This window comes from Myotis daubentonii, chromosome 15 (genome assembly GCF_963259705.1).
Source record: "Myotis daubentonii chromosome 15, mMyoDau2.1, whole genome shotgun sequence".
Taxonomy (NCBI): domain Eukaryota; kingdom Metazoa; phylum Chordata; class Mammalia; order Chiroptera; family Vespertilionidae; genus Myotis; species Myotis daubentonii.
This window is the reverse complement of record NC_081854.1, coordinates 45,327,976-45,342,573: the sequence shown is the minus strand read 5'-3', so window position 1 is coordinate 45,342,573 and position 14,598 is coordinate 45,327,976. Positions and strand designations below refer to the sequence as shown.

Here is a 14,598-nt window from a genome sequence, read left to right as displayed (position 1 = left end):
CGGCCAAGGCTGGGCATCTGTATTTTTTAATGCTCTATGGATGTGCATCAAAAGTTGAGAATGATTAGAAACTCAAATTTAAGAAAACAATCATCTAGACTAGAATTTTACAGGTCCTCTAACTCACAGATTTTCTCCCTAATAGCCTGTGAAGTTTTAAGATTAAAACAAAAATGCTTTCAGAGTAGAGTAACTATGTGAATCAGGGCCTGAATTTTATTGGCTCAGACATAATTTTTATAGTTTGTTTTTTGTTTTTTTTTAATCCTCACCCAAGGATATTTTCTCCATTGCTTTTTAAGACGAGTCAAAGTGAGGGGTGGGGGTGGGGGTGGGTGGAGAAACATTGATGTGAGAGAGACATATCAATTGGTTGCCTCCCACAGGAGCCCTTACCTGGCGGCAACCCAGGTACATGCCCTTGACCAGGAATTGGAATCGAGCCTGAGACCCTTTGTTGGCGGGCGGATGCTCTAACCACTGAGAACACCAGCCAGGGCTTACCAGCTTTTTTAAAAATAGGAGATAAAAGTAATAAAGCATAAGCAGTGCAGGCGCCATATTATACCATTTTACCAGAGTTAGTTGTTGCTTGGTGAATAGTCGGTTGTAAGATGGTGTGATTGTCACGTTTAAATCTGATTCTCCAGCTCTTTGTATCCTTCTCATTGTCATCTGCCTCGGGTGTTGCTAAGCAGCATTTCAGTACAGCTCCTGCTGAGAAAATTTGCAGCTGCCTGTCAGCTCTGACTTATCGTGACTGTTTAATGAGAATTATGGTCATGATTTTTTTTCTTGGCCTCTTATTCCTTCAGTTCATTGACCCTGAGTTCTGTTACTCAGCGGGGTGATTTGTTTCTCTTGTGTTTATATCATTTCCCTGAAGACTTTCACATGCACATCTTATGTTTTTGTCTTAGGATGCTAGTTGGAAGGGGAAATGATCTAAAAATTTATATGACTTGAGCTTTTGCTCTTATCTCCCATTATTCCCAATTAAGGAACAATGGTTTGAGGCTGATACAAAAATGATTTGTCCTATTAAATTATCCTTCAGTTAAGGTTAAAATGTATGAGGACAAAAAGAAACAAAAAAATATTAAATTGCATTTAGTAGTCTTACAGCTAGTGATACTTTTGGTATGTTATTTTGAAATACACACATATGGATAAGTTATAAGTAATAAATATTATAGTAATTTGGTTAATATGATTAGGGACCAAAATCTTTAGTGTAAGAAAAGAATTATAAATATAAAATCAAAGAACTTGAGTATAAACCCTAGTATATTGAATTTTGATTGGAAGTATGAGTGTGAACTCATGATTTGTTTTTCTCTTTTTGAAAAATAGATAATTCCTAGCTAGGTTCACTGTCAGTGCCAAGAAGCAATGACAGCCCAGTAGCAATAAACATCATTTGTGCTGAATTATAGTTTCTTTCTTTTTTTTAAAAAAATATTTTATTGGTTATTTACAGAGAGGAAGGGAGAGGGATAGAGAGTTAGAAACATCGATGAGAGAGAAACACTGATCAGCTGCCTCTTGCACACCTCCCACCAGGGATGTGCCTAAAACCAAGGTACATGCCCTTGACCGAAATCAAACCCGGGACCCTTCAGCCTGCAGGCCGAAATCAAACCCGGGACCCTTCAGTCTGCAGGCCGACGCTCTATCCACTGAACCAAACCAGTCAGGGCCTGAATTATAGTGTCTAAATGCCATTTCCTACTAAAAGAACACAAAGCTTATAGGATTAAAGATTTATTTGTGGTCTAGGGTAGGAATTGTACACTATAAGCCTCAGGGCATTTTATTGTACCTGAATATAAGGAAACTATGTGAAATTAATGAGTTCGTGTCAATAATACTCAGGAGCCCATTTGAAAGGGCCATAGGACATTTTGAGTATTAAAAGGAATAATGCCTGCCATGGATGTAAGCACATAAAAGTTATAAAAATTCTAGTCCCTACAAAAAAAAATCCCATATAGGACATCTTTGGAGATTGTTAGGGCATTACTCATTAATTTGTAAATTGATAAATGAAGGCAAAGAATAAAGCATTTATCTTGCTTTTCCTTGGGAACTGTATTTCAATGTAAGCAAATAGTTGATGAAGGAAAAATTTTCTTTATACAGGAATCACAGCTAAAAAATTCAAAGAACTAGAAAATTATTTCTTTCAATCCCCTAATGAAATAATGGGTCTAAGTAACAACCATCAATATCTGCTAAAATCATTAGGGATACTGTATAATGAATGTAATTAGGCCAAATACACCCAAACCATCTGATCCCCTCACCCCCAGCACTGCATTTTATTAGGAAGACTTTCAGCCCTGGCCAGTGTTGCTCAGTTGGTTGAGCTTTGTCCCATGCACCAAAAGGTTACTGATTCCATTTTCAGTCAGGGCACAAGCCCTGGTTTGGGGCTTGGTCCCCAGGAGGAGGCATGCAGGAGGCATGCAGGATGTTTCACTCTCACATCAATGTTTCTCTCTCTCCCTATCCCTTCCTCTCTCACTAAAATCAATATAAACATTTTTTTAAAAAAGAAAGCTTTCAAATTTGAAAGAATTTTATAGTGATTACTTACATATCCACTGCCTAGATTCTATTAGCATTTTATTATACTTGCTTCATCACATATTAATCCCTGTTTTCAACAGTCTGTCCACCTCATTTTTGATGAATTTCAGGGTTAATGAAATATCAGTATATGCCTCCCTAAATATTTCAGTATGGACTGTTCATCTTAACATCACCATAGGTAGACAAGCAGACATTATGTGCCTCCTGATATAATAAAGTGGGACAGATGCAGCACCTCCTGAGAAGAGTTCTGACAAAATCCTATCTAATAATAGACAAACATGGTAATTGACCGTACCTTCACTACACTTCCCATTGGCTAATCAGGGTGATATGCAAATTAACTGCCAACAAAGATGGTGGTTAACTGCCAACAAAGATGGTGGTTAATTTGCATATGTAGGCGCAATGCTGGGAAACGAAAGGGGAAGGATGGAAGAAGCCGCCTGCTGCTGACGGTGATCGGAAACCCAGGTGGCAGGCAAGAGCTGAGTGGCAGGGCAAAGGCAGCCCTGGAGGCCGCCTTTGCCCTGCCCCCCGGCCGGTAATCGGAGAAGCCGGGCAGGGCAGGGAAGAGGCAGCTGCCAGTATCCGCCTCTTCTTCCCCCCCACCCCCCACCCCCCCGGGCCAGTGTTCGGAGAAGTACCTGTATTTTTTTTTTTTCAAAGTACCTGTATTTTTAATAATTTCTTGACATGGTAAAAGAATTTTACATTACGATCCAAGGGTGGTGGGGTGAGGAGAAGGAGCAGCAGAACAATCCAACAAACAAAAAGGGAAACAGAAATGCATGGTGGAAGGGATTTGAAGGATGGGTAGGGGCATTGCCCAACTAAAATGCAATTGGTTTGTTACTGAGTACAATTCATGGGAAGACAGCATCCTGACTCCTTCTCTATACAGCATATTGGGAGTAAAAATGATGCATCCAGGTAGAAATATGATTAGGGGTTGGAAGACAGGGTAAGAAGAAGTCAGAAATAGGCACCGAGAGAGTCACTGGCTGGCTGACTGCAAATACTGACTCTCCAGTAGTGATAGAATAAAAAAGTGGGGGATATCTCTGAAAGATTCAAGAGATAGGGGGCAACTCTTCTATGGTTTTGACTTGCCCAGCAGATTTCCACATACACACGTGTACACGCCTATGTTTGCATGCACACACATATACACATAACTGACTGCCCTCCCTGGAAGCACAGAAGAAGAAGAAGCCGCCAGAAGAAGAAGCCGCCCACCTTTGGTCCAGGCGCCAGCGCCTGCAGCTGGCTGTAGTCCAGGAGACGGACAAGCCACCCGCCCAAGGCCCCAGGCTGCAGCCACCCGGAGAAGCTGCCAGCCCTGTGGTCCAGGGCGCCAGCGCCTGTGGCCAGGGAAATAGGTTCCCTCTTCTCCTACTGCAGTCATTACTTCAATATTCCCCTTCTGAATTTCTCTCCTGTGCTGCAACCCGACTCCACTTTTCATTGGAAGTACACGGAACAGAGAGAGCAGTGTGAAAAGCTGACATTTCTAAGCCGGTAAGGTTGGTAAACATATAAATGGAAAACTAGAGTCCAAAGGCTATGAAGGACAGGGACAGCGCATGACCTATTATATCCAGCAATCCATATGGGGACTGAAAACTTTGCAATGATGACAATTAGTGAAGATATGAATCAAATAAAATAGTTGACAGGGACAATTCTTCCATCTTTGAAAATATCTACATCAATTCTGTTTAGATTTTCATCTGCATAATATAACACATTCTGACAAGACCACCACCACCACCACCAATGTGGTCAGTGTTGTGCCGATAAATGTTTAATAACTGAGGGACGCTCCCCCCCCCCCCCGAGTGCACAAATTTTTGTGCACCGGGCTATTAGTAAATAAATAAATTCCCCAAACTGTGAATCTGAATCCAATCATGAAAACGCAGGACAGAGGAGCAAGTTAATGCGATGAGGAAGCAATTGGCCAAATACAGAATGTGGGAAATTCTATAGGACAGATGACCCAGTTTCTTTATCAAATAAATGGCACCAAAAAGGAGTAGGCTGTTGTAGCTTGAAAGGGATGTATAACCAAATACAATGTGTGGATCCTGATTCAAACAAACCAAGACATTTTTGAACAGTCATGGACCAAGTATTAGAAGATACAAGGGATTGTTGAGTGTAGTCATGGTATGGTAGTAACATGCTCATTGTAAACACATCTCAACAACATAGAAGTGCAATATTTAAAAATTAGAGATTTCTGATTAAAGATGGTGTGTCGAACACATGTGTTTATCTGCCTCCTCTGGAAACCACAAGGACCAGTAGAGCAGGAAAGGAGAAACGGTAAATAAAAGAGAATAACATTTGGAAACTGGAGAATAGTAGCTGATTTAGCAGTTTCAGAAAATGGAAAGCTAAGTGCCTGCATGGGAGAAGTCAAGAAGCAAAGCACTGTATTTCGATACAATTGTTTTGAAAAGAAAAAAAAAGAAGCAAGCTACTTCTTCCTGCAGAACCCTGGGAGGACTGGAGGCCCCAGATAAGCTCTAAAGATGAAGGTGAATTTAGAGCTTAAAATAGGTTGAAAGGCTGCACTAGCTTGGGTCGACCACTTGATTCCTTCCTCAACTTTGTACAACCACCCCCCATCCCCCAGCAAAAGATTGGAGGTTTATTCTTGAGAGAGGTTGAACCCAAGAGACTCTGAACTTGAGTGGTGTTTGCACACTGAAAAACTGGAGGATTAGGTTGACATCTACGTGCTCAGCAGTGAGGCCTCCAGCCCCCTTCCCCTCAGTTGCTAGAATGGTGGCAGCAGGTTTACACATCCCCTTAGGTTAGTGTGAGGATTAAGTGTGTCTATAACTGTGATATGTTCAGAATGGTACCTGGTAAGTAGTAAATGCTTGATGTTATTATTAAATTAACCAGCTAAATAATTAAAGGTGGTTGTCTCTGGGCCAGAATCAGGTGGGAGTAGGACATTGCTGTTTTTCATAATAAACTTTCAGGAATATTTGGCTTTTTAAATTATGCATCTGTACAAAAAAACTTAAGGGAAAGGTAAAAGTCTCTCCCCCATCTCTGCAGCAGGCTTTAGTCACATGCCTATTCTTGTGGCTGGCAGCCCCACCAAAATCACAGGAAATGAGTAGAAGGGGGAAGAGCTGTTATCCAATGGGTATGGTGGTTTTGCTGTTACAAGAAAGTTTGCAGGAAAAGCTACTTCATAGATGACAATACAGCTGATTATTACATTAACAGCTTCCAGGGTTTTATGTATGTATATACATATAGACAGATATAGAAAAGTTCCTTCTTAACAAAAATAGAACGATGTTACTTGTTTTCCAACATATGTAGTGGAGAGGAACTTAGAAAAAGTCAGAGGTTAGATAGTTCTTTTCCAGTAATTTAACAATAGGTGTTCTGATACAGAAGCGTCCTATAAGCAAGGTGTGCTTTAGAAAACTCTTGAAAGGCAAAATAGGTAGCCCAAGATGCTCGATGAGAGTTTCTCTGAAAGGACCAGTGTCCTTAACTCTGGCATCAATAGAGTCCTAGGCTAAGAGGGTGGTAAAACTTGCCATAGCCAGCATTGTTCATTTCAGTAGGTGGAACTTTAAATAATTTTTCTAAACTTCCTGCCTTATTCCAAAAGACAAGTGTTAACAAGCCACTTTTTTTTTTTTTTTTTTTTTTTACTTTAAGCTTGCAATAAAGATTCTAGCGTAGTGTGTAATTTGCCGAGGGAGTTGAACATGCAAGCTTGCATGGTATTCAGAGGCTTATTATGACCTATCTCAGCTTCCCCATTTTCAAAATGATTTTCCTCTTTTGAGCCATTAATCCTCAGTGTGTGTGTGTGCGTGTGTGTGTCCACATGTACGTGTGTGTGCATGTACATGTGTATGTGTATGCGTATGCTGTCTTTTTTTTTTGCATATGCTTTTATTCAAAGGCGTTTCTTCCTTTGAAGGTGATTAATCAACGTGCAGTTAAAATTATGTGGATCAAGTTAGTTCCATTTAAGGTGTAGTAGATAGCCAAATGCGATGTAAAATACATGCGAAAGTCTTAATCCTTTAAATATATTTGATACTTAAAAAATGACTCTGGTTCATTTGTACAGATTGTTTGAGGACACTGGCTTCTACATAAAATTGAATGCCTCTTCCCCCATTCTTTGCTTAATTAGAATAAGACTGTTAAAATGACAGGGGTGAGGCCCTGGCCGGGTAGCTCAGTTGGTTAGAACATTGTCCCAATATGACAAGGTTGTGGGTTCAATCCCTGGTCATGGCACATGCAAGAATCAACCAATGAATGCATAAATAAGTAGAACAACAAATCGATGTGTGTTTTTTCTCTATCTCTCTCAAAATCAATAAAATTTTTAAAAATTCTTTTAAAAAGTGAGTGGGCCCTAGCCAGTTTTGCCAGTGGATAGACAGTCAGCCTGTGGACTGAAGGGTCTCGGATTCAATTCTGGTCAAGGGCACATACCTCGGTTATAGGCTCAATCCCCAGCCCTGGTCGGGGCTAGTACGGGAGGCAACTATTGATGTGTCTCTCTCACAGTGATGTTTTTCTCTGTCTCTCCCCTTCCCTTCCACTCTCTAAAAATCAATGGAAAATATATTCGGGTGGGGATTAACAACAACAACAAAAATAGTTGCTAGGACGAGGGGAAGATATTCTTGAGGAGGAAATCTCATTAGAAGTAGATCGGACCTTCTAAGTTGGTCAGAAAGTAACAAATCCTTTTTCATTTTAATTTCCTGCCAAAATTCATGAAAAGTAAAGAGAGTTGGTTTAATACATTAAAACATTTGGGAAAGTTTAAATGGGCTTTCTCACTTATTGACCATATGGCCTTGCGGAGATAACCTCCTTAATTCTCAGATTCTTCATCTCAAAATGAGGATAAGAGTAGTGATCTCCTGTAGTTAATATGTGGCCTAAGTGACGTTGTGCATGTGAAACACTGAGCACCATGCCTGCTACACAGTAGTAGTTATTGTTGAAGGTTCTTGCTATCATGATGTTGATGTAGAAGAAGATGTAGATGTAAGATGTAAAGAAAATGTTGAGATTTGTTTTCATTCTCTCCACTGATTCTAAATCCCTTTTCTGTGGTAGGTGGTGGACTTTGTAGCAGCAACACTGCAGCGAGCATGTGCAAGCTTGGCCCACCAGACAGAGAGCACCGTGGAATCACAGACACTGAGCATGTCCATGGGGCTGGTGGCTGTCATGCTGGGAGGAGCTGTTCAGGTGAGTTGCAGTCATGAGCCAAACTTGAATGGAGGGAGAAGCGAAAGAGAAGAGAAAAACCTATTGTTTCCCTTCCTTACCCTTGTGAGAACCAGGATAAACAAGTCAAGTTGTTGGTGAGAATTGTCTCGAAAGTAAATGACAAGAAAATGTGCACTTTCACTCTGTCACCTGCATAGTGGTCACCATCAGAAGGGCAGGGCCTTTCTGACCTGGCACAAGCTTGATTTGGAAACACTCAGCACAGTGTTTTGCATCCATGGTGAAAACTAAATCCTCTTACCCTCAGAGTACTGGCTTCCAAAGCTGGTTCCTGCTGTGCCAGTCTGGGGAAACCTTTGTAACCTGCTGGTTGCTTAGGATCCCATCTGTCTTAAATAATTTCATTTTAACATAGGATCCATTGTTCTCACATCATGTAACATGTTAAAGCTTCGTTTCCAGTGGATGTATCTTTTACATACTCAATTTTTTAAAAAATATATTTTATTGATTTTTTACAGAGAGGAGGGGAGAGGGATAGAGAGTTAAAAACATTGATGAGAGAGAAACACCGATGAGCTGCCTCCTGCACACCTCCCACTGGGGATGTGCCCGCAACCAAGGTACATGCCCTTGACCGGAATCAAACCTGGGACCTTTCAGTCCGCAGGCCGACGCTCTATCCACTGAGCCAAAACAGTTAGGGCATACTTAATTTATAATTTTTAAATTTTTTCTCTCAAAAGTGTTTATTATACACTTGCTTTGTGCCAGATACTGAGTTAAGGTGCTGGGAATACAACAGTGGACCAAGGAGACCTGGTCTCTACCCACATGAAGCTTTCAGTCCAGTAAGGGAGTCAGATACCAAAAAACTATCCAAAAAATATACATAGAATTGAATGAAGTGCTATAGAAAAGTGGAAGGTACCAAGAGAACATAGCATCCAACCTAGGCTGGGAAGGTCTCTACTGAGGATGTGTAAGTTTAAGGTCAGACTTGAGTGATGGATAGAAATTTGGGAGTACATGTAGTGCAGATGGAGGAAACTCTTCCAATTAAAGAAAACATTTGTACAAAGACCAGGAAGCAGGAAAGAGCTTGGTATACTTGAGACACTGATAGAAGGCCAGTATAGCTGGAAGGTAGAGACTGAGGGTCAAAGTAGTGCTAGACAAGGTGGAAAGGTATGCTCTAGCTAATTATTTCCATACTAGAGGCCGGGTGCATGAAATTTGTGTACGGGTAGGGTCCCTAGGCCTGGCCGGCAATCAGGGCCGATCAGGGCCTTCAGGCTGCCAGCCGGGGCCTTACTTCGTTCCGCGCCACCCCTTGGTGGTCAGCGCACGTCGTAGCAAGTGATTTCCCGGCCTCCCAGTTGAACTCCCAAGGGGACAATTTACATATTAGGCATTTATATCCTATCTAATAAAAGAGAAACATGGTAATTAGCATATGACCGCTACCCTTCTCATTGGCTAATCAGGGTGATATGCAAATTAACTGCCAGCCAAGATGGCGGCTGGTGGCCGGCAGCCAGGCAGCTTAAACTGAACATGAGGCTTGCTTGCTTCAGTGACGGAGGACTCCAACGTTCCCTGCCTGCCTTGCCGGCCTCTGAGCCTGCAGTTTGAACATTGTAACAAATACAGAAGCTAAACAAAACCCCAGAAACCTGCTTTCAGCCAGCCGGGATCTCAGAGCTGGAGTTGATACAGAGTTTCGATTATAGAACCCAAACAAACCAGATACCTACTTTCAGCAGCTGGGGCCTCAGAGTTGGAGCCAAGCCTCAGAGCTAAAGCTGGCCCAGAATAAAAAAAAAAAAAAGAAAAAAGGAGTGGTTGGGAGCTTCAGTCCCAGACTGAAAACAGCCCTCAGCCCCTCACCCAGACTGGCCAGGCACCCCAGTGGGGACCCCCACCCAGAAGGGTGTGTGACCAGCTGCAAACAGCTATCATCCCCTCATCCAGGCTGGCCAGGCACCCCAGTGGGGACCCCCACCCTGATCCAGGACACCCTTCAGGGCAAACCAGCCAGCCCCCACCCATGCACCAGGCCTCTATTCTATATAGTAAAAGGGTAATATGCCTCCCAGCACCGGGATCAGCGGTGCCGTGAGGCCTCCCTGCACCGGGATCAGCATGACGGGGCAGCGCCCAAACCCCCTGATCAACTTGCGGCTCTGTGTGTGATGGGGCGGGGCCACAACCTCCCTATCGGCCCTGCTCTGTTCCTGACAGGGGAAAGCGCCCCAACCCCCAGATCGGCCCTGCTCTGTGCCTGATAGGGGGGAGCTCCCCAACCCCCTGATCGCCCTGCAGCTCTGTGTGTGACAGGGTGCGGCGCCCCAACCCCCCCACCCCACGGGCCCTACTCTGTGTGTGATGGGGTAGAGCCATAACCTCCCCATCGGCCCTGCCCTGAGTGTGACAGTGGCGGCGCCCCAACCCCCTGATGGGCCCTGCTCTGTGCGTGACAGGGGGTGGCACCGCAACCTCCCCATTAACCCTGCCTTGAGTGTGACGGGGGCGGTGCCCCAACCCCCCAATCGGCCCTACCCTGAGCGTGAATGAGGGTGGCATCACAACCTCCCAATCTGCCCTGCTCTGTGCATGACAGTGGGCAGCGCCCCAACTCCCCAATCGGCCCTGCTCTGAGCCCGACCAGGGCCTGCACCTAGGGATTAGGCCTGCCCTCTGCCACCCGGGAGCAGGCCTAAGCCAGCAGGTCGTTATCTCCCGAGGGGTCCCAGACTGCGAGAGGGCACAGGCTGGGCTGAGGGACTCCCCCCTCCCCCCGAGTGCACAAATTTTTGTGCACCGGGCCTCTAATGTATACACACAGACACACACACACACACACACACACACACACACACGCATATAGACATACATGCATACATACATACACTAGAGGCCTGGTGCTTGAAATTTGTGCATGGTGTGTGTGTGGGGGGGTGTTCCCTCAGCTCAGCCTGCATCCTCTTGCAATCCGGGACCCCTCAGGAGATGTCCAACTGCCTGTTTAGGTCCAATCCCACTAAACCAGCAGTCGGACATCCCTCTTGCAATCTGGGACCACTGGCTCCTAACCACTCACCTGCCTGCCTGCCTCATCACCCCTAACCACTCTGCATGCCTGCCTCATCGCCCCTAACCACTCTGCCTGTCTGCCTCATTGCCCCTAACCACTCGCCTGCCTGCCTCATTGCCCCTAACCCCTCTGCCTGCCTGCCTCATCACCCCTAACCACTTTGCCTGCCTGCCTCATCGTCCCTAACCACTCGCCTGCCTGCCTAATCACTCCTAACTGCTCACCTGCCTGCCTGATCGCCCCTAACCATTCTGCCTGCCTGCCTGATCACCCCTAACTGCTCACCTGCCTGCCTGATTGCCCCTAACTGCCTCTGCCTTGGTCCTGCTGCTGCCATTTCATCCAGAAGGATGTCCGGAATGACGTCCAAAAGGTCTTTTGGCTGTCCGGTCTAATTAGCATATTACGCTTAATTATTATAGATTAGGTTAGGAGACTACAAGAAGGCAGAATGGGCTTAGTGCAAGTATTATGAAATCTAACCTGAAATCAGACTAGTATAGCTCTTAGCAATGAGTAGGGAACCCTTTGGGAATGGAATTTTGAGTTTGAGGATTCAAATTTGATACTGATTTTTTTTTTTATACCGATTCTTGATATGTTAGAATTTCCCATCGCTAACCTGTCCCAAATTGAAAAATAGAACATAGAAATCTCCATTTCCCTTTCTAAAAGCCTATTGTTGGGACTGGCTGTGTAAATTAGTAATGTTTTAAGACAGTCTCACGATTTACGCAAATGTACATTCCTTACCTGTCCCTGCCCTTTCATGAGCTATCCTGACTCACTGATTGCATCCTGGCTTTCTCTGACTTTGCAGTTACTTAAATTTAAATTAACATGAACACATCACCCTTATACTTTTGCTCTAAATCTAATCTTCCCCCCCCCCCCCCCCGTTTGGTTTGTGGATTTACTAGTATAAGTGGCTTCTAGAGTAACGCTGGGTTTTCTGTCTGTGTTGGAAAAAAATGTCACGATTCTGAATTACGTTTTCAGATAACTATTGTCAGGTTTAGGGTTTTTTGCTTCAGAGGCTAGAAGATTATACTGTACCTATTCTCAATTAGGATTAATTATTTTAACTAATGAAACAGTATCTAGTAGCATTTGAACCTTTCTTTTTTTTCCATTCTAATTTATGTAATTAAGGTAATCATTAGAACATAGTGACTGGGAAGAGGAGTTAATTATGAGAAAGTGTAGGTTTAAGACTTCTAATAAGACAACTGTAACTCCAAACTAACTTTCTAAATTTCAGGATTGGTCATCAGTACAAGTAGTATGATGCTGGGAACTTCCCTGTCCCCTCAGGAAGCAATTTTTGCCTGATGCTTTCTGGCCTGATGGGTCCTCTGAGCTCTGAGGCTCAGGTGGTGAGGCTGGACTTGAATCCAGATCTTGAAATCTCATACCACATTTTCTAAGAGTATCGTGGGATGAACTTATTTAAGAAATATTTATCAAGTGCCTCTTGGCCCTCATGGAGCTTACCTTTTAGTAGCTATGATTAATCTGATGAATTCTTATGTTTTTAAAAAGGTTCTTATTTTTATATTTTATGTTTTATATTTTATATTTCAGGTATAGCTCACCATAAAACAGGGCATACTGCATGCTGACTTAGAACAAAAGTAAAAATACTACTGGCAAATAAATTCAGTGCCATTATGTTAATAAGGATCCAGGTATGTAAACTAAAGGATCCAGGTCAGCTAAAGATCTGAAGAAATATAGGTGATATCTGGAAATGAGAACATAAAAAATAAATGTATTTTTCAGAATTGGGAATTTTTAGGTCAGGATTTTATTGCTGGGAGAGACCGTGCGATTCTTCCAAAACAGTGATTCTCACTGGAGCAGAATGAGGCAGGATGAGGGTATGCCTGCCCCAGAGGGGAGCTGTGCAAAGTCTCAGGTGGGGCTTTTTCAGTGTGCAGTTCCCTCCTCTGGATGTCATTCTCAGATGCTTCCCTTAGAAGCACCTTCCTATCACCCTCAATCCTGGCCCCGCCAGTCCAACCCCAGTTCTCAAATTGAAAATTTGCAGAAGTTTAGAACAACTCACCATCTAACTGAATCACTCCTGACACCCTGAGGAAACTCATAGTTGTGGGCTGACATAGCTCTGCTCATTCCATTCCTGAAGCATTTCAGAAACTCTGGAAGCCAGATAAAGGAGTCTCTCATTGTGGGCTGCTCCTTCAGGCCTCGGGGCTTTTACACAGAATTCTGTGCTGACTATCAGTGACAGTAGAACCCGGGGCTTCATGTCAGGTCTCCATCTTGATGGTAGCCCTAGATGACCCTTGAAAAGTAATTAACTATGTAGTGCCTCAGTTTTCTCATCTAATTAAGTGAATATTACTTTATACCTTGATATAGTTTTTTAATATTTATGAACAAATAGTTGATACCTGTAGCCTTAGATTTCCCTCATTTTTTGAATAGTGGGGAATCTATAGGCTTATGAAGCTGAGGGTGTGCATTGCTTTGATTACCTTATCAACTATTTGACTCAGAAAACACCTACTTGCCCATGTGATTAAAGAAGTTACCCAGTTTAATAGGATGAATCCCCCAATAACTAAGAAATTTGAAAACAGGGAGAACAGATGCTTTTTTTTTTAATACACAATTTTTTAGAGCAGTTTTAGGTGCACAGAATAATTGAGCAGGAGGTACAGAGATTTCTCATGTACCTGCCTCCCCCACTATCAACATCATGTAATAGAGTGGTACATTTATTACAGTCGATGGACCTACACTGGTACATCATTATCACCCAAAGTCTATAGTTTACTTTAAAGTTCACTCCTGGTGTTGTATACTCTCTGGGTTTTGACAAATGTACAATGACATGTATCTACTACATTAATAGTTTCACTGTCCTACAAACCCTCAGTGCTCTGTCTATTCATTCTCTCCTCCCCCCCACCCCCCCAACCCCTGACAACCACTGATCTTGCTACTGTCCCTACAGTTTTGCCTTTCCCAGAATGTTACATGGTTGAAAGCATACACTATGAAGCCTTTCCAGACCGGTTTCTTTTACTTAGTAATATGTATTTAAGGTTCCTCCACATCTTTTGTGGTTTGATAACCCATTTCTTTTTAGTGTTGAATAATTTCATTTCTAGTAGGTGTATAGTGGTATCTTGTTTTTTTAATTTGAAATTCCTTGATATAGGATATTGAGCATCTCTTCATATGCTGTATACCTGAGCATCTTCTTTGGTGAAGTATCTATTGAGGTCTTTTACCCATTTTTAATTGGGTTGTTTGTTTCCTCATTGTTGAGTTTTAAGAGTTCTTTATATATTTTGGATAAATGTCCTTTATCAGATATGCCTTTTGCAAATATTTCTTCCTGGTCTGTGGTTTGTCTTCTGCAATGTCAAGAACAGAAGTTTTTAATTTTAATGAAGTCCAGCTGATCAATTATTTCTTTCTTGGGTTCCTTTTCTTTGATATTTAATAGAAAAAAGTCATCTCCATACCCAAGATCATAACGATTTTTCTCCTATGTTATATTGTAGGAACTTTATAGTTCTGCATTTTACAGTCTATGATCCATTTTGAGTTAATTTTTGTAAAGGTGTAAGGTCTGTGTCTAAATTCTTTTTTTTTCTTTTCCGCACATGAATGTCCAATTATTC

General features: G+C 42.7%; 1 protein-coding gene across 1 annotated transcript in view; it reads left to right on the top strand.

The window, feature by feature from the left end:
- The window catches only part of TANGO6 (transport and golgi organization 6 homolog), a 150,912-nt gene that overhangs the window by 40,133 nt on the left and 96,181 nt on the right, over positions 1-14,598 (top strand). Inside the window, exon 12 of the mRNA XM_059667636.1 lies at positions 7,726-7,860. Within this exon, the coding sequence (XP_059523619.1) occupies positions 7,726-7,860 (135 nt within the window). The remainder of the gene's footprint in view (positions 1-7,725; positions 7,861-14,598) is intronic.